Below are 19963 nucleotides of genomic sequence, written 5' to 3'. Positions count from 1 at the left end.
CAGAAAACCACTGTGGGGGTGGGATTGGGATTCAATGGCAAATCATTCTCAAACTATGGATCGGTGTTAGCCACAGGTTGGGTGCAAGAAACACTGATCCAGAATGTGGCAGCCAGACTGGTGACTGGGAGTGGCCGCCAAGACCATATAACACCGGTCCTGAAAGACCTGCATTGGCTCCCAGTATGTTTCCGAGCACAATTCAAAGTGTTGGTGCTGACCTTTAAAGCCCTAAACGGCCTCGGCCCAGTATACCTGAAGGCAGCCAATCAGAAACCGTGCTTTGGTTTCTGAACGTTTTGGAAGTCGAACGGACTTCCGGAACAGATTCCATTCGGCTTCCAAGGTACGACTGTACTAGCAAGAGAAATACCAGGTGATTTTTGTGAAATATTGGAGATTGGCTCCCTCACCCAACCCCCATCCTGACCCGTTTCTCTCTGTAGCTCCTGGATATGAAATCCACAGACCGGAAGCAGACGCTGCTTCATTACATCGTGCGGGTGATTCAGGAGAAATACTCCGACCTCACAAACTTCGCCAATGACCTGCACTTCCTGGAAAAAGCAGCAGCAGGTGCTGAGCCAGAGGGTTCTGGGCAAGGGGAGAAATTTACAGCGAAAGATGGGGTGCAGTTTGGCCATGGGAATGTGCCAGAGGGGATAATAATACCCTTAAAAATACATATAGTGGTACCTCAGGTTACATACGCTTTAGGTTACATACACTTCAGGTTACAGACTCCGCTAACCCAGAAATAGTGCTTCAGGTTAAGAACTTTGCTTCAGGATGAGAACAGAAATCGTAAGGAAGGATAACAACAGGAAGATTTAAAGAAGGAACTATTGGAAACTCAAGGCAGTAGAAACAAGATGATTAGAACCCCACTGAACTTGAAGCATGGGAAGCCCCAACAAAAAAATATAATTTTTGGACTATATGATATGTATTTGTATAATTTGGAATACTTAATGTGATTTGATTGGATTGTTAAAATGGAAAATTTAATAAAAATTATTTTTAAAAAAGGAGAGAGAGAGAATAGAAATTGTGGTCCGGCGGCGCAGCAGCAGCGGGAGGCCCCATTAGCTAAAGTGGTGCTTCAGGTTAAGAACAGTTTGAGGTTAAGAACGGACCTCCAGAACGAATTAAGTTCTTAACATGAGGTACTACTGTATTCTGAAGTTCCCCCTAGGTAGAAGTGTTAATTGGAGCCACGGCAGCTCGATTGGGCCAGCTTCACCTCATGCTTCCTTCTCTCTTGGCTCTCGCAGTATCCCTGGACAGTGTGCTCCAAGATGTGCGGGGCCTACAGAAGGGCATGGAGCTCACGCGCAAAGAGTTCATGCGCCAGGATGACAGCGCTGTGCTCAAGGACTTCCTCAAGGCAAACACAGAGGTGATGGAGAAGCTCCAGGCCGATGGCAAAACTGCACAGGTGAGGAGGAGGAGGAGGAGGAAGAGAGGCGGTGCTTAGTTCAGAAGGGGTTGTCGTGGCAACTGTCGTGGCAACTCAAAACATGGGGAGATTTGAGCCTTAAAAAAAAAAATCTCAGTTTTTGGGCAGCGGTATAGGGGTTAGAGGGATGCGGGTGGCGCTGTGGGTTAAACCACAGAGCCTAGGGCTTGCCGATCAGAAGGTCGGTGGTTCGAATCCCCGTGACGGGGTGAGCTCCTGTTGCTCGATCCCTGCTCCTGCCCACCTAGCAGTTCAAAAGCACCTCAAAGTGCAAGTAGATAAATAGGTACTGCTCCGGCGGGAAGGTAAACGGCGTTTCCATGCACTGCTCTGGTTCGCCATAAGCGGCTTAGTTATGCTGGCCGCATGACCCGGAAACTGTACGCTGACTCCCTCAGCCAATAAAGCGAGATGAGCGCCGCAACCCCAGAGTCAGTCATGACTGGACCTAATGGTCAGGGGTCCCTTTGCCTTGACCTTTAAGCTCTCATTGAATTGCCCGAGATTATATATATATATTGCGTTGGCATTTAGCTCCACCTTTTCCCCATTTCCTCTCCACGCCCGTGTGGATATTTGTCTCTGTGTGGATGCATCAAACTCCTTGAAAGCTTATTCCATTGTGTGTGCGTGCACGTTGTTTTTAAGGCGCCGCAAGGCTCTTTGCCATTTTTGCCAATAAAAATGAAGCCAACACACCTTGATGTCAAAGCTGACATCATCCATGGTTTCCCAAAGAGAAGAGGCTCATTGCACAGGGCAGCCGATAAATATAAGAAACGAATTTGAGGCAATGTGTCGCTGCTGACACAGCCGCCGCCCCGAGGTTCAGGGTTGTGACTCTGTGGGGTTTTTTCTTTCTTTCTCTATAGGAAGCCTACGAGTCGACAGTGGAGTATTTCGGGGAAAACCCCAAGACTACCCCTCCAACAATGTTCTTCCCCACCTTTGTGCGCTTCGTCAAGGCATACAAGGTAAGACTCTTGCCTTTAGCTTGGGTGCAGCCTGTTTATTGACTGTGAGCCACATTCCTTGTGTCCCATATTTATTTTCATCGGGAAGATTCTAAATACCAACCAACTTTTGTAAAGATTGCCAACATAATGCAGAGGGGGGACTTTGAATTCTTAAATCATGTTATGTGGATTCTAAGTGTTGAGGATTATTGTAGTAGTTACAGGGTCAATAAAATGTGTTGCAGTGGTAGGCCACACACATGAGGCCATTGTCTTCCAAATAGTTTAGTTTACTGAAATAGTTTAGTTCAGAGAAGTTTTTAATGTTTGATGTTTTATCGTGTTTTTAATATTCTGTTGGGAGCTGCCCAGAGTGGCTGGGGAAACCAGCCAGATGGGCGGGGTATAAATTGTTGTTGTTGTTGTTGTTAAGAATTACTGGATTGACCTAGAGTAGTCGTTCTCAAGCTTCTTTCTCTGGGCCACTCTTTCAAAATAAAAAATTGCTCAGACCACACCGATTTTTTCATTTATAAGAAAAAACAAAGAGCTCCTAGCAGTGGTAGATTTATGACGTAGAACACAACTACTTTATAAATGTAGTAGAATCATAGTATTGTAGAGTTGGAAGGGGCACCGGGGTCATCTAGTCCAACCCCCTTGCAATGCAGGAATATTTGGCCCAATGTGGGGCGAAATACAGTGGTACCTCGGGTTACAGACGCTTCAGGTTACAGATTCCGCTAACCCAGAAATAGTACCTCGGGTTAAGAACTTTACTTCAGGATAAGAACAGAAATCACACGGTGGCGGCACAGCGGTAATGGGAGGCCCCATTAGCTAAAGTGGTACCTCAGGTTAAGAACAGTTTCAGGTTAAGAACGGACCTCCAGAATGAATTAAGTTCTTAACCCGAGGTACTACTGTATGATCATGGGACATCCAGGAAGTATAGAACAATGCAGCTACATAAGAACATAAATCATTCCCAAAAATAAAATTATAAGTGAGCCTCTTGCATATGTACCTTAAGTATGCGTACAAACTCAATGAGAGTTGTGAGCTCAAAGTGTTACTTGATGCTCGCATTTTGAAAAGTTATCTTTCCGTTTTCTGTAATTAAAAATTATATTGATGCTAGACTATACTACACTGAAATGTTAAAATGTTTTATTGTCCTTGAATCTCAATCCACACCAGTGTGGCATGCATACCCTTTGAGAACCACTGAGCTGGAGAAAGGAGAACTTCTCCCTAGTTTTTATATCCCGTTTCCTAGATAGCATTTGATACGAATAACTTTAATAGAAAAAGTGACTAGCTCTTGTTGATGTTGCTACAGGGAGGCAAGGATGGGTAAGGCTCCCCTTGGGGGGAAATTCCCCCCCCCCCTACAAATGAGAACCATTGGTGGCCCCAGTGGGCAGTTGTAGGGCTGGAACGACAACGGCTGAATTAGCAAAAAGGTTTTCTACATCCCCACCTCTCCCCATCTTTATTACAGGTCATGTAATAAAGGACAAAGTTTGACTGTTTCAGATTGTGGAAGCAAAACAGGACCACCCAGAATGGTGGTTCTTGCAGAGGTGAAGGCCTCTCTTAAGTATGCAGAAAGATATCATTAGTTTGTAAACTAAGAAAGAAACAAATATTTTTTGAAAACTCAAGGATCATGGAGCCTCCAGAAACCACAAAATGTTGAGTATCTCTGCTGGGAAAAAGTGAAGCAGTTTCGCCAGCCTGAGACCCAAACAGCTTTTTGTATCCTGGCAATGAGAGCTGGGGGAATGTGTGTGATGAGCTTTAAAACTCTTTTCTCCGGAAAGGTGGACTTGCGAATCTGATAACTCTGTGATGTGACATGTTTGTGAGCCCTGTCACCATCCAGTGATGTACCTGCGATTGCTTAGTGAAGCTTATTTTTCTCTCTCCCTGCCCCGAAACAAGAAAGCGGAAGAAGATATCCAGTTGTGGAAGAAGCAGGAAGCAGCGGCCAAAGTGGAAGAGGTGAACTCCCCCAACCAGGAAGAAAAGGCAGCTCCAAAGGTAGGTGTTAACATGTTGGAACACCTTTCCAAAACCATGTCTCCCTTCATCCTGCTTTTTCTCAAAATGAAAAGAGTTCTGGAATTCCCACCAGACTGTATTCAGCCATTGGATTTTGTGTTGGGGACCAAATCTAAACTCAGCCAAAAACCCTTTCTGCTCGCAGGATTCATATAACTCGTTCTGTTGTCAGAAACAGCTTTTGGCCTTTAGAGGAGGAGAGGCAGGTAAAATATATTTTTTAAAAGAAGCATTAACTTTGCTAGTCAGAGCGCTGGGCAACAGCGGCAGACGTACAAATGTATCCGATTCCCATTTGGCTCCCAAGCTTCTCTGATACGGCATCTTGCTCTTCTGAAGTGCATCCTTGCAACCACAGGTGTGGATTGCAGGAAAAATGTCTAGCTTGTTTGTCGAAAATATGGTAGCTGAGTGACTGGTGCCCATTTGCAGGAGGGAGTCCACCAGGAGCTGGCTCCAGAGCCAACTCCTCTAGGTCTGTCCTCATCCACCTTTTCAAGATCCACAAGGGCAGCACTGAGACGGAGAAGCTGGTAGACAGTACTACTCCCTGGACTGATCGTAAAGTAAAGGTCAAGGACCCCTGGACAGTTAAGTCTAGTCAAAGGCAACTATGGGGTTGCGGCACTCATCTCGCTTTCAGGCCAAGGGAGCCAGCGCTTGTCCACAGACAGCTTTCTGGGTCATGTGGCCAGCATGACTAAACTGCTTCTGGTGCAACGGGACACTGTGATGGAAACCAGAGCCCACGGAAACGCCGTTTACCTTCCTGCCACAGCGGTACCTATTTATCTACTTGCACTGGCGTGCTTTTGAACTGCTAGATTGGCAGGAGCTGGGACAGAGCAACGGGAGCTCACCCTGTTGCGGGGATTCGAACCGCCGACCTTCTGATCGGCAAGCACAAGAGGCTCCGTGGTTTAGACCCCAGGCAGGCAGGCAAATGGGGTCTGGCTTAGGGCAGCCATGAGGTCAGAGGGGCAATACCCCTTTCAGTCCAATGGAGCAGCTTCCACTGTGTAAAGCTGAGAGTGGTGTATGGAGAGACCCACTGACAATCTGTTTTAGAGTGGAGTTATTATTATTTATTGAATTTATATGCTGCCCTTTACCTGGAGGTCTCAGGGCAGTTCACAGAATAAAATCAAGATATAAAACCACAAAATACAGAATTAAAATTTTAAAAATCAACCCGATAGCCCCACCACCACACAAAACACACACACACACACACACACATTTTAAAGGCCATAGGATGTCAATCAGATCAACCAAAGGCCTGGTTAAAAAGGATCGTTTTTGCCTGGCGCCTAAAGGTGTATAGTGAAGGCACCTTGGGGAGAGCATTCCACAGACTGCAAAGAAAGCCCGTTCTTGTGTTGCCACCCTCTGCACCTCTTGAGGAGGAGGCACACAAATAAGGGCCTCAGAAGATGATCTCGGGGTCCGGGCAGGTTCATATGGAAAGAGGCGGTCCTTGAGGTATTGCAGTCCTGAGCCATTTTAAGGGTCAAAACCAGCATTTTGAATTCCCCCCTTCCTCAAAGTGCCCCTTCAGGGAAAAAAACTAGTAAGAATTTTATATCCCATCAGATGTCAAGGGAATGAACAACTATCTGACTTTTAGAAGACATCTGAAGGCAACCCTGTATGGGGAAATTGTTAATGTCTAATGTTTTACCATTTTTTATGTGCTGTAAGCCACCGGGGGGGGGTATAAATAAAAAAATTATATTATTATTATTATTATCATCATCATCATCATTATTATTAATTTTACTGTTTAACGGAGGGTTTGATATATTTTCTGGCTCACGTTTGTTGTAGGGTTTTTTGTACTTTTTAATACCGTTTCACAATTATTTGCAGACTTGTGGCTTTTTTGTTCTCGATTCCTGTGCTACACTAGTTTGCCATGTAGCAATTGCAGTGTGCAATATTACAATAAGAGGACTGGGGGGAAACTTTATGGATGTAATGTTTCCTACAGTTTGCGATAGTATTTCTCAGCGATTTAAATGTGACCAAGCCTTCTGTACTTTGTCACATGAAGCAGGTTTTCCAGGTGACTTATTTTGGCAAGTGTCAAAGTAATAATTTATGGTGTATTGCTGTCAATATTCACTTTGAATTAAAATATATATTGCAGCAAAAATAAAAAAAAATCTGCTGCCTTAAGCCCCTGGGAACAGACTGGGTAAAAAACAATTTACAAAATCGAACAATGGATGGTATTCGGCAGTGACAAGCAGCAAACTGCCCCCCCCCCTATATCTAGTACCTTGGACAGCTGCCTGATGGGTAGGCCGGTCCTGCGAAGAGAAATATCGTCTTCTCTTGGTACTTGCGTAACCACAGCAACCGCTTCTCTCTCTTGGCAGTCTCCCACCCACAAGGCCAAGCGGCAGCAGATGGACCTCATTTCTGAGCTGAAGAAGAAGCAGCTGGTGAAGGAGCCCCTCATTTACGAGGAGAAAGATGGAGCCATTGAGGACATTATTACAGGTGAGGAGGAAGGAGGCCATTTGTTTTACCAGCGGGCTTTGAAGTCTCGGCAGATCCTCCGCGGAGGGCCAGCAATGGGCCGGGCAAAGTGGGAGATGCTTGGAATCGTAGCACCCGAGGGAAGCAACTTCCCGGGGACTTCTGAGGTGTGCAATTTGGGGTGGCTCGGTTGGTAAAGCGTGAAACTCTTAACCTCCGGGTCACTGGTTAAGAGCCCCACATTGGGCAAACAGATTCCTGCATTTGAGGGGCTTGTACTAGAGTGACCCACTCTACAATTCTACAGTGAGGGAGAAAAGTATTTGATCCCCTGCTAAATTTGCCCGTTTGCCCTCTGACAAAGAAATGACCAGTCCATAATTGTAACGGTAGGTTTATTGTAGCTATGAGAGACAGAATAACAACAGGAAAACCCCCATAAACCCAGAAGACGAAAGTCCGAGATTGATGTGCAGCATAATGCGTGAAATAAGTATTTTATCCCTTTGCAAAAGATGACTTAGTACTTGGTGGCAAAACCCTTGCTGGCAATTACAGAGGTCAGACGTTTCTTGTAGGTGGCCACCAGGTTTGTACACATCTCAGGAGGTATTTTGTCCCACTCCTCTTTGCAGATCCTCTCCAAGTCAGTAAGATTTCGAGGCTGATGTGTAGCTACTTGAACCTTCAGCTCCCTCCACAGATTTTCCATGGGATTAAGGTCTGGAGACTGGCTAGGCCACTCCAGGACCTTAATGTGCTTCTTCTTGAGCCACTTCTTTGTTGCAGTGGCTGTGTGTTTTGGGTCATTGTTATGCTGGAATACCCATCCTCAACCCATTTTCAATGCTCTGGGGCTGAGGGAAGGAGGTGCTCACCCAACATTTGACGAAACATGGTCCCGTCTATCGGCCCTTCGATGCGGTGAAGGTGTCCTGTCCCCTTAGCAGAAAACCACCCCCAAGCATAATATTTCCCCCTCCATGTTTGACGGTGGGGATGGTGTTCTTGGGGTCGTAGGCAGCATTCCTCCTCCTCCAAACACGACGAGTTGAGTTGATGCCAAAGAGCTCGATTTTGGTCTCATCTGACCACAACACTTTCACCCAGTTCTCCTCTGGGTCATTCAGGTGTGCATTGGCAAACTGCAGACATGTGCTGTCTTGAGCAAGGGGACCTTGCAGGCTTTGCAAGATCTCAGTCCTTCACAGCATAGTGTGTTACCAACTGGTTTCATGGTGACTATGGTCCCAGCTGGGGGATGCGGGTGGCGCTGTGGGTTAAACCACAGAGCCTAGGGCTTGCCGATCAGAAGGTCGGTGGTTCGAATCCCCACGACGGGGTGAGCTCACGTTGCTCAGTCCCTGCTCCTGCCAATCTAGCAGTTCGAAAGCACATCAAAGTGCAAGTAGATAAAATAGGTACCGCTCCGGCAGGAAGGTAAACAGCGTTTCCGTGTCCTGCTCTGGTTCGCCAGAAGCGGCTTAGTCATGCTGGCCACATGACCTGGAAGCTGTACGCTGGCTCCCTCGGCCAGTACAGCGAGATAAGCACCGCAACCCCAGAATCGGCCATGACTGGACCTAATGGTCAGGGGTCCCTTTACCTTTACCTATGGTCCCAGCTGCCCTGAGATCATTGACAAGTTCCCCCCGTGTAGTTCTGGGCTGCTTCATCACCATTCTCCTGATCATTACAACTCCATGAGATGAGATCTTGCATAGAGCCCCAGACCATATCTGGGTAAGGATGAGAGGCAATCACAGGCTTTACTGCGTGGTCCAAGGGCGCTCTGCTGAGCACACACACACACACACACACACCAGCCCTTATTTGGCTGAGACCACACCATGCCTTTTTTTGGAGCAAACATTTGCCAGTGTACAGTTCTAACCGGCCTGTGTGCCTGGGCTACACATTTAATTTCCATCGTTTCAGATCTGGGCTCTCTGAGCAGTCGGCCATTAGTGGGCATCCTTAATTTTTCTTCTCCCCAACCCACCTGCTTGTTAATCACATTTGTATCCCACCTTTTCTCCAGATTGCTCAAGGCGGTGGGATACACAGTTCTTTTCTCTCCCATTCCCATCCAATTCCCACAGCAAAACCCTGCGAAGTTGGTTAAGCTGAGAGACAAGCGACTTCTGAGGCTTTTCCCCATTTTGCCAATGCCCAGACACACCACACAAACACACATCACCCGCAAAACTAGGTGGAGCTGTAAGGGAGGTTTTCTGCTGCTGTTGCTGCTGCTTTTTGCCTGTTTCATGGAGTCCCACTCACCTGTTGTTATACCCTCCGTAGGCCTTTCTGCTCTTTTTGAAAACCAGCTTGTCTGCTTTTACTAATCGCTGCAGGGCCTGGCACTCTTTCTAAGCGCACTCGTGTCTTTTTTTTCCTGCCCAAAGATTCTCAAAGGGTGCATCTACACCACAGACTTAAACTGGCAGAACAGAACTGCAGGGGTGGAGAGGTTTTGTAGACAGGGCAGAGGGGTAGGGCAGGTTGTCGAACCTCCAACAGAGATTTGTTAGTGCTCTCAATGAACTTCAATTTCCAGGATTATTTAGAGAGAAGCCGTGACAGATACTAACTGCTGTGGAATGCAGAGATGCCGTTTAGAGGCTAGCTGCCTCTTTGTAGAGACCACCTTCTTGGTTGCTTTGGGACTTTTGCTTGCCTGCTTTACTTGCCCTTTGTCTCTCTTCCTCTTCTTAATCTCCTTGCCTTTTCCTCCGGTACTATTCTTTACTTAGCACTGAAGACCGTTCCTTTCACTGCTCGGACGGGCAAGCGCTCTTCTCGCCTCTTCTGCGATGCCAGTTTCAATGAAGAGAGCCCACTGTAGCTTGTGGCTCTAGGTAACGTGCTGCATCAAAGGCACAATGGTGGATTTATGTAGCCGAGGGGTGGGGATCGCGGCAGGTAAAGGTGACACCCTGAAACGACTCCTTCCAGTGCTGGGATGAGCCCTGCAATAGCTGAAGCATCTAGCCAGACATTTGAGTGAATACGTGAGGGAGTTCAAGGTGTGTGTGTGTGTGCGCATACAATTAGTGTTAGGGCTGGGTGATATATGGTTTTCAAGAATGTGATATAACCAGCTAATCACAATAGACTGATATATCACTGTGTCTGAAATGATGAAGCGATGTAGAGGCATTGGCTGGTTTCACGGTTTTTCCTGCACCGTGATTTTTGCCGGCACCTGCCCTTGCGATTCGCTGCCCCCTGCATGAGGCAGGGGATCACTGAGCCAGCAGAGTTAACAGGAGCTGCAGGAATCGAGGGAAGCATTGGCTGGCTTAATGTTTTTCCCCCACATTGTGATTTTTGCATAGCACTCACCCACACGCCGTGATTCACAATGCATTGCCAGGTCAAATTTCTGAAATGCAGTTATCACAATATGGACTTCAGGCTTCTCAGGGCAGTAAACTTTTTAGGTCTGAAAGTGAGGTGTGTCTCCAATTTTAGGTACCATATGTTTCGCTCTATAGGATGCACCCAACCATAGGATGCACCTTGTTTTAGAGGGGGATAACAAGAAAAAAAAAATTCTCCCCCTCTCTGCGCAGCGACCCTTCAGCAAAGCAGCAGGAGAAACGGAGCCCCTTCCATTTCTCCTCCCGCTTGGCTGAAGGGGCGCTGCGCCTTTGCTGAAGGAGCACCTACCCGTCAGCGAAAGGAACGTGAAGCCTCCGGAGTGAAGAGAGGAATTCTCCCTCTGTGCTTCGGAGGCTTCGCGTTGCTATCGGCGAAGCCAAGGAGCCTGCATTTGCTCCATAGGACGCATACACATTTCCCCTTAATTTTTGGTGGGGAAAAAGTGCGTCCTATAGAGCGAAAAATACGGTAAGTAAAAAAAAGGAAGATCACACTGCATACAGTGGGGTGTTTCTTTCCTTTCCCTAGTTTTTGAATGAAAAGCAGCCTTGAAGGCTGCCATCAGGAATGCTCAAATTGGGGCGGTCATTCCTGGATCTTTTTTTCCAGTCGGTGGGAAAAGCAGTTGTGGGGAGCAGGGAAGAAAGCAATTTTGAGAAGACAAATGAGAGGATGGGAAAAGAGTTAAGCAAGTTCGCTCTCCTCCTCTCAGTGGTCGCCTCCGAGGTTGTATTTCAATGTAAAAGTCAGGGGAGGGGAACACACCGCTGCACGTTCTGCATTGCAGAAGTTTTAGCGATAAACCAGCGCAGGGCAAATCGAATAGCCAAGCATGTCTGAATACATGCACCCGAAACAATTAACTAGGCATTTTGTTTTTTCTCGTGGCAGGCCTGCGCAACCAGCCGTATCGGCGAGGGGACACCGGTCGGCACAGCACCAGGAAACGGGCCGTGGGGCAGACGCTGCAGGTGACTGCCGACATCTCGCTGTGACAGCCCCGAATGAGAACAGCAAGCTAGCCAAGCCTTGGTTTGGGGGCGCAAGGCAAGGACTGAGGGGGTTCCTGGCCGACGGGCTTGGACCAAAAGCCCCTCACAACCAAGGAACGACAAAAACTCAGGGCAGGACGATCCCTTTCCTTCTCCTCCTCCGCTTTTAAAGCCATTTGTGGGCTTATGCGCACAACAACCCTGCCAATTCTCCTGCCCACGGGGATCAACGCTGCTTCGTTTTGAACTTCGTTTTCTCGGCCACGTCAGACGGCCCTAAGGTGGAACTATGGCAGGGGCTGCTCTGCCAACTAGGACAGCAGGTGGTTCTGGAAGGCGAGTCCAGCCAATGCAACACCAAGCCAAGAACGAGCACCTTCCACAGCCTGGAATGTTTGCGACTGCAGACTCCCTCTGGAGGGAGGAAGCGGAACCAACAGGGTCTCGATTCCTCCTCCCTGCTAGCTGTTGCCCTCAGCTTGCCCATGTCCCTTTCCCCCGCCTCATCCAGCTGGGCCATTTCAGTCTCCTTTAATCCTCCACTTCCTCCTCCGGCCTGGAGAAGACAGCCAGTGTTCGCAGGCCAGTTTTCTCCCATCTGACATGAACGGTGCTGTTTGATCTGAGCGAGTAGTCGTACGCTTGTAGGAAGGTTACTTGCCCAGGAATGTGTAACCTCAGGATCATTTAAGCCATTGAAGTGGTGCAACGAGGGGGTCCACAAGGACTTTGCCAGGGGGGTGGGGGGCAGCAAGCACCCTGTACAAAACAGCTCCAGCACTTTTTAAACCTCCTTGGACAGGTGCCACGACCGCCTTGGCCTTGTAGGATGCAAACGGCAGGCAGCATTTCAGAGCACTTCAGGTTTATGGTGTAGAGAGGGCGATCAGCCTGTGTAGTTTTCTCCCTTTGCAACATTTCGGCTGGCACAGGCCTGGCTGAGGATGCCTGGGATTGCAGTCTTAAGCCCCTACCAAGGCTGTCGTGGTTATAGATGACCCAGGAGTCTCTGCTGCCCTCCATATTTTCATGAGGGCAACAAGACGAGAGTTTGATCAGTGCACGTAAGCAACCAGAGTTGTCCTTCCTTCCACCAAGGCCCCTCACCACCACTTGAAGTCACTCCCCTCGTGCACGTCGTAAGATGGGAAGTGCCCAGCCGCTAAGGAGGAAAGGAGACTGGGCTCTAAGCAGGAGACGTAAATCTTCCTAAGTATAATGTTTGGTTAAAGTTATGAATATAATTTCGGCTTCTTATTCTAGCACAACGGCCATCCCTAGGAAGCAGTTGCGGTCCGTGGAACAGTCTCTCAGGATTTAAGTATTTGGCACAGGTGGCACTTTGGCATTTTTGAAAACAACACGCTCTGATGCAGAGAAGCTCAGAGGCTTCGTGACAATCAGAACGGGGGAGCGAAGTTGCTTTTCTTTTTCTTGCCACGTGGTGTCGCCATTTCTGCGGGGTTTTCCACCGGTGCTTTTCCCCCAACCTGTGCCCTGGGTTCTAGCCCCCCCCCCAAACTAAAAGTAGAGGTAATTGGGTCAATCAGGTGATACCCGCTATAATTTCCAAGAGCACAAAGGGGTGGTTCCTCTCTCCGCCCACCCCCCCAAGGAATGTAAGCAGCAAATGAATTTGTAGAGGGGGTGGGTAAGATTTCTGCCCCGAGGGTCAGGTTGTCTGAAGGACTCTGCATTGTGGAGCCACTTTGCTTAGGCAGACCAAGGGGTAAGCTCACCTTGCTTTGAAGCAAGGGGGCGATCCTAACAGACCCAGGATGTAACATCTTTCGGCAGCTCTGTTCTCTGTGGGTTCCCAGGGGACAAGGGCACTTGCAAGTTGAGCATCTGCTCTGCCCTTTGTTCTTTACAGTTCATGCCCTTTTCTTATCTGGGGGTGGGGAGGGGAGATTGTGACAACTCCAAAAGAGATATAGCCCATCCCATCCACCCCAGCACAAATCCAGGCCCCCTGGGACAGATTCTGCCTACAGAGGACGTTGGTGGGCAAAGAGCTGCATTCTTACTCTGTTCACCCCAGCATGCAAGCTTTGCAGCAATAAATGCACACAGCAGCAGGTGTCGACCTGCATACCTAACAGCCCCCCTGTTCTGTCTCAGCTGGAAAGGAACAATTTCTTTAAAAGTCATGCAAAAGTCAACACCCTACTCTTCATCTGCTCATCCGGCTTTAGCCTTCGAGCTGCACACCCGCTTAGAAACTCCCGGTTTAGACTTAGGCTAACATTTGCTTTCTCCTGTAACCTTAAAAGCAGATTAAAGAAAAGAAAAGAAAATCAATCATGGCATATACACTCAGAACAGAAAACTTGGACACTGTTTCATCACACACTTTGGGAGGGCGGGGGGGGGGGGTGAGAAGTGGGAGAAGGGGATATTAGGAAAAGAATTGAATGTGCAACCTATTGTTTTTAGAAATGCCTTGAATCATGGAGGGGAGGACCAAAACACCCCTGTATGATTGCTATTTGTATACATTATTTTTATATATGGTTATGTGAATTGCATTTAATCCAAAGCGAGTTAACCATGAGAGCAAATAATAAATGTATTCTGAAGATGCGAACGGTGCCTGTGTTCAAAGAGAGTGCTGGCAGTCTGCTGGAGGGCAAAGAACGTCATAAGGTACACTCCAATTTTTAAGTCCCCCCCCCCCCCCGGCAAGGCTGCCTCTGCTGCAAGGTCCGCTAAGAAATCAATTTGCCCACAGCAGTGGAATGCCCTTGCTTGCACCCCTTGTGATTGCAGATTCTCAGTAGTTTTATCTTGGAAGTTGAATGGCAATCGTTCCAAAGTCCGTTCAACTTCCAAAACGTTCGGAAACCAAAGCATGGCGTCTGATTGGCTGCAGGAAGCTCCTGCAGCCAATCAGAAACCGCGTCAGACGTTTGGGTTCCAAAGAATGTTTGCAAACCAGAACACTCACTTCCCAGTTTGCAGCATTCGGGAGCCAAAATGTTCAGTTTGCAGGGTGTTCGGGATCCAAGGTACAACTGTATCTCCATCCAAAATTCAGGGCAGGGAGCAGTGCAGCGGTGCCTAGATATACACAGTTGGCTGAGGGTATCCAAATTACAATATTTTCTACGGACAGTATTTCAAAAGTGAAATCTCTTTTTGTCACACTGCAACACAACACAATTATACATATACTTATTAGGTGCTAGAGAACGAACAATAGGGGGTGTCTATATCGTGCCCTGTTTTATAGTCTTTCTAATAGAAATCCAGCTAATTAATTTAGCATGCTGGATGGACTCAATGGACATTTTAATTTGGGCGGTGGGTGGGAGGGGAGGAATACACACAGACTTGCACATATATAATCTGTGACTCTGCATGGATAGGTAAGTAAGTGGCAGCAGAACAGCTGCCGTCATGTATCCCACTCCTGTTGAGAAACCTGGTGAAACAACTTGGCATGCGCTGCTTTGGGACATGGGGAATGGCTGGGACACGGGACCCACAAACCTGAAGCATTAAGACCAACCTCACTCCAAACCAAGAATTGCCCAAGATGCACAACACTGTTCAATAAAATAAAACACCACAAAAGTCAGTTGCTGCCCCAAAAGGCATAATTTTGCTTCATTTCCACAACAGCAATACATAACATTAAGTATCACGGTGCTCTGGAACATTAAGAAAAGGCAAAAGAAGGTAACAACAGATTTAGGCCACTGTTAGTATTGCATAGGTCTGGCAACTGGCAGAACTGACTTGAATCCAAAGAAAAGCGGGCATGTGCCCATCTTAAAAACTATTTTGTCCCACTGATGTCAACAATCTGTGAGTGGAACTAACATTCCCTGCACTGGAGTCCTTGGATCTACAAGAACCAGAGTCTAGAGGAGTCTGACTGTGATCATATCCCAGGACTTTCCCCACCCCTTCAAATTGAGGAACCACCCCCCTACACACAAAAAATACTTTTGTCTTTTCAAAATCAAGGGCAAAGACTGCAGAGTCTGGTTCTTGCAGAGCAAAACACAGCTATTCAGCTCGCAGTTCAAACTTCTGAAAACAAAATACAGCACAGCCAGCCAGCCAATCCTATGACAAAAGTGATCGTTTCCCAAAGCAAACTTGCAGAGCAAGTGGAAAGAGTACATATGAAATGAATGAATGAATGAATGAATGAATGCAAGGCAAAGCATCAGTGCTTTCATATTACCCACTCTAGGCTTCCATGGTGCCGACTGTATTGCTGAACTACAGCACTCAGAAGCCCCGGGGCTAGCACTGGAGGATGAAATATTTCCCAAAGTATCTAGAGGGCTGCAAGTTCCCCACCTCTGCTCCAGAAGGTCTTGCAGTAAATGGTATAGACTAGAAGGACCATCGTTGGCTGTAAAGCCACAGGGCTAGTGGAGACCACTAAGTGCACATGAGCTCCAATCTAAATGGGGAGCAAGAACATTTGCTTCTCAAAAAGCAGGTAGATAACCTGTCCTGTCTCCACTGTCTCTTTCAGCAGCTGCATGCAAGAACTGAACAAGGCTTGCAGGATGTAGGTCTAATGTGCTGCAGAGAAGAGCAATGGGACAAAGAGATTATTAAAGGAGCTAGGAGTGTAGGCCTCCCTGGCCCAGTTTCCTTTTCTAAATGGTAAATTCCCTGCCATTTAACTCGGTAGCAACCGAAAACACACTCCTTTTGCCCAGCCTTTTCCCTTCTAAGCTAACGCAGTGCCTCTTCTACACACCAGGTGGCGCCCATACGAGTTCTGTTTTCCTGTAAAAATGACGCCGTAAACCTTGGTTTGCTGATTTTACCGCAGCCTTGATGGCAATTTATGCCTTTGTGTTGGTGCCACACACACCATGACAAAGGCTGGACTGAAATGATGTTGGCCTTTAAAGTGGCTTATTGTAAAATATTTCCTCTTGGCACACGCCTACACCAAGGGAGGTTTGGGAAAAGGAAGCTCTTCTAGGGGAGCAGGTGATTTGGAAAAGGGTGAAGATGCCCTATGATGTCCTTCCTTTTTAAAAACACACCTCTTCTTTTTTTTATACCCTACTTCAGAGAGTTTAGAAAGAGGCAGCTTCCTTGCCTGACAGCAGAATCAACCCAAACGGGATAGAATAACCTTAGCTCTGAAAGAAAAGAAAAAACCAAACCATTTTATGCCACCTGAGAATGGCCAAAGCCATCCCAGAATGGCTGCCTTCCAGTCTCCAATCCCTGCAGTGCCATGGCTGTGGTTGAGATTAGCCAGCCTTCATTTTGTAGGCGGCATTAATATTCCAGACAGGAAGCTCAGCAAGGAAGTGGGTTCAGATTCATAGCGTAGTAAGCTTCAGGCAAGGCTTTGTCATAGCAGGACATCCTTGTACCCAACAAGGAAAGAGGACTCCCCTCCTAATGAAGTTCCTCATCTAGTCACTTTCATTCATTTACCCACATCACTTGGCACAGAATAAAGCCACTCCAAACTCTACAAGATCAACCGTGCCAATATGCACACAGAATTTTTTTATATTAAAAAAATCATATATCTTGTACTGATTTGCTTACTTTATTTCAAGTTTACATTTTGCCTAAAACTCTTCTGCTATAGAGTTTGGATTTCTAAGGCTGCAATCTTATGTACACAATTAGTTCGGCGTAAAGTCCCACTGACTGCAGTGGGCCTATTTCTGAGTAAGCATACATAGCCCTGGCTCTGTTAAGACACATGCAGTTCTCTCTGTTTAGGGCAGAAAAAGAAAAGAAAATGGAACCAAAACCTAAAACGTAAGGAGCTCCACTTGAAATGTCTGTGTCAGTCATCACTAATCACCAATGGGGGTTGTAGCTGAAAACATATCTATGAAGGGATGCATATCAGGCTCCACCATCTGGTGACCCACCAAGCCAAAAAAAATAAATCAAACTTCCTACTTCTTGCTGCCTGTCCAGGGGCTGCCAAAACCTACAAAGCAACTGTTTGGCTACAGTACATGTCTGCCAAGGCTATTGGGATTGGTGGGTTACAAACAATATAGGCCTGAATTATATGAACAAACTGAGACACACTTGAGAGTGATTTCCCATCCTGTCACACATTTCTCCATGAGATGGAAAGCAAGGCTGGTTGTGTTTTGACGCCAAGCACAGAAAACTCCCCTCAAACACCCCAAAAAGGGGCACTGTGGTATATCGGAGAAATTTGATGCCTGGACTTCTGCAAGAATCCCCCCCTGGAAATTTTAAGCTCACCAAAATTTGGCCAAGTAGCGATTCACCAAGCCAAACAGGGCTCAGGCATATTAAGGCCTTTGAGGTTTTTGGCCACACAAGGCAGGCAGCAAGAGCAGGTGCTCTTAGCATCAAAGCACTGGTGGGCTGCCATAGGCACTGGATGTTGCGCAAAACCAAAGCTGGCTGTCCATTGCATAGCTAGGAAAATTGCCATGCAACTGAAATTTAATACAACAAATCTTCCAACAAAGATTTCTGAGCTTTCTCAGAAGGTGCAGCATGCTACCAGTTTCGCTGAGGAAGTTCCCAAGCGAATCAGATATATGTTGCTGACTACATTCCTCCAAGCTGCTCAGGGCAACTTTTTTTGCACAGCAACAAGCGTGCCGCATCGAACGATGATGAGAAAGTGAGCTGGCCAAGGTGACCTGATGTGCTTTGTCTCCAAGGAGGTTCCCCACCTCTAAGCCCATTGCTGGGTTTGGGGAACTTTACTAAGCCCCACTGGGCAAATCAGAACTTCCCATTTTCCTTGGGATTGGTAGAAGGCGGTTGGGTTAAGAAATTGACCGCCTGCTCGCAACCCGGTAGATCACATTCTTCCTAGTTTTCTGGGTCAGTTTCATAAACGCAGACACAATAATTCAGTTTTCTTCTGCCACCCAGCCCATAAACCTGGCTGCACACAAGGGCTGGCAGAGAAGCAGAGAGGAACCAAACCTATAACCTACAACCACCAACAATATTCAGCACTCAGCTATCTGCAGATACCACATCTGGCTCCATGGGGGATATCACAGGAGTGTCGAGGGGAGAGACAATATCCCTTAAGGCTTCTTCTCTAGTTGGCCATGTTTGACCCTCCAGCTCCAGCCACAGCTGCTGTCAGGAGCAAGAGTGCACTGAAGCTCGATGCCCAAATCAGGGACCTCCATGTCGCAGCGGACGGGTTGGCCTTCCTTGGTGAAGAAGCTGAAAGCAGAGGCTGGTATCTGTGAAAGCAGAACACACACACACAAAAAGATAAAGGGGCCCGACTCCACAACAACTGGATCAAATCAACACGTCCAGGTGTCATAAGAAAGCTGCAGAGATAGTGCGCACCCCGGAAATGATCTCTCAGCTTCTGCCTTCTGGAAGAAGGTACAGGGTTATAAAGACTAGGACTAGCCACCTCAGAAACAGTTTCTATCCAAATGCAATTTTGGATTTAAACACAGTGTAAGGTAGTCTCTATGGGAGTATATTGTATTTAATTATGGGGTACCAGAGTTTTTAGGGGGCTAACCAGGCTGGGATAGCAGGCTTGTTGGTTTTTGAATGTCTGATGTAGATTTTTTCAATTTCGTTGTTCTGCATGGGACAATGACAATAAAGATTATCGTATCGTATCGTATCTGCACGTTTATTTCTAGTTGACAGAGGAAGAAACAAAGTCACATCACATGCATTTAAAGGGGGAATGGGCAAAAAATTCATTGCATGTGTATTTCTGGGCCCACAGCAGAGTTCAGTAAGAGCAAAATGGCCATGTTGATTAGTTTTCTGCCTCGAGACAATGGAGTGTGCCTCCAGGGGTGGAGCCAGACCACTGCACTAGGACCTCCCTTGGGCACAAACCCGGGCAGTGTGTATGGAGGTCCTGGGTTGCTGATGACAAGACGCCCCCTCTCAGCCTCGCTGATGAGGTCCAAAGGAAAGCAGAGCAAGATGCCTGGCACCAGCTGGGCTGCAGTTGCTGCTGGAAGGAGGCATACAAAGTGCCATCCAACCATCTTAGGGACTCCACTCTGGATTTGTGCAGGGTTTAATCCTTAGCCTTTTCTTCTCCAGAAGATATCTTGCAAGGCGGAGAAGGATTAAGGTGACATTCCCAAATACCGTGGTACCTTGGTTCTCAAATGCCTTGGTACTCAAATGCCAAAAACCCAGAAGTGTTCTGATTTTTGAACATTTTTTGGAAGCCGAACATCCGATGCAGCTTTTGGCTATTGTTTCCGGGGCACCAGCACCAATCAGAAGCTGCGCCTTGGTTTTCAAACATTTTGGAAGTCAAACGGACTTCCGGAACGGATTAAGTTTGGCGCTTTTGTTTTTCCTATTTATTTTCTGTTTTTGTGGCTTTCTCTGTTAATTTGTTTTTGTGACTGTATGGAACCCAGTTCAGCTACTGATTGACTACGGAAATGGATAAAAGCCCCCCATCCAAACAATGATTATCATCAGCGCAGGTAAGAGAAAAAAAATAATTTTAATTTTTATCACCTACAATACTGTCTTACTCATTTTATAGTGCAGTACATTGATTACTGCTTTCATTTTATGGATCAATAGTCTCGTTAGATAGTAAAATTCATGTTAAATTGCTGTTTTAGGGGTTGTTTTTAGAAGTCTGGAACGGATTAATCCGT

General features: G+C 47.0%; 2 protein-coding genes across 2 annotated transcripts in view; one reads left to right on the top strand and one right to left on the bottom strand.

Moving 5' to 3' along the window:
• FMNL1 (formin like 1) overlaps window positions 1-13932 on the top strand; it is a 113163-nt gene extending 99231 nt beyond the window's left edge. Inside the window, exons 22-27 of the mRNA XM_079950199.1 lie at window positions 447-576; window positions 1275-1438; window positions 2332-2433; window positions 4363-4461; window positions 6864-6987; window positions 11245-13932. Coding sequence (XP_079806325.1) covers window positions 447-576; window positions 1275-1438; window positions 2332-2433; window positions 4363-4461; window positions 6864-6987; window positions 11245-11348 — 723 coding nt within the window. The 3' untranslated portion in view covers window positions 11349-13932. The remainder of the gene's footprint in view (window positions 1-446; window positions 577-1274; window positions 1439-2331; window positions 2434-4362; window positions 4462-6863; window positions 6988-11244) is intronic.
• Window positions 13933-14922: 990 nt separating this feature from the next.
• MAP3K14 (mitogen-activated protein kinase kinase kinase 14) overlaps window positions 14923-19963 on the bottom strand; it is a 37551-nt gene continuing 32510 nt past the window's right edge. Inside the window, exon 16 of the mRNA XM_079949416.1 lies at window positions 14923-18544. Coding sequence (XP_079805542.1) covers window positions 18380-18544 — 165 coding nt within the window. The 3' untranslated portion in view covers window positions 14923-18379. The remainder of the gene's footprint in view (window positions 18545-19963) is intronic.

The sequence above is a fragment of the Podarcis cretensis genome (assembly GCF_951804945.1).
Source record: "Podarcis cretensis genome assembly, chromosome: 13".
Lineage (NCBI taxonomy): Eukaryota > Metazoa > Chordata > Lepidosauria > Squamata > Lacertidae > Podarcis > Podarcis cretensis.
The sequence above is the reverse complement of the archived record's forward strand: the minus strand, read 5'-3'. Positions and strand labels throughout refer to the sequence as shown.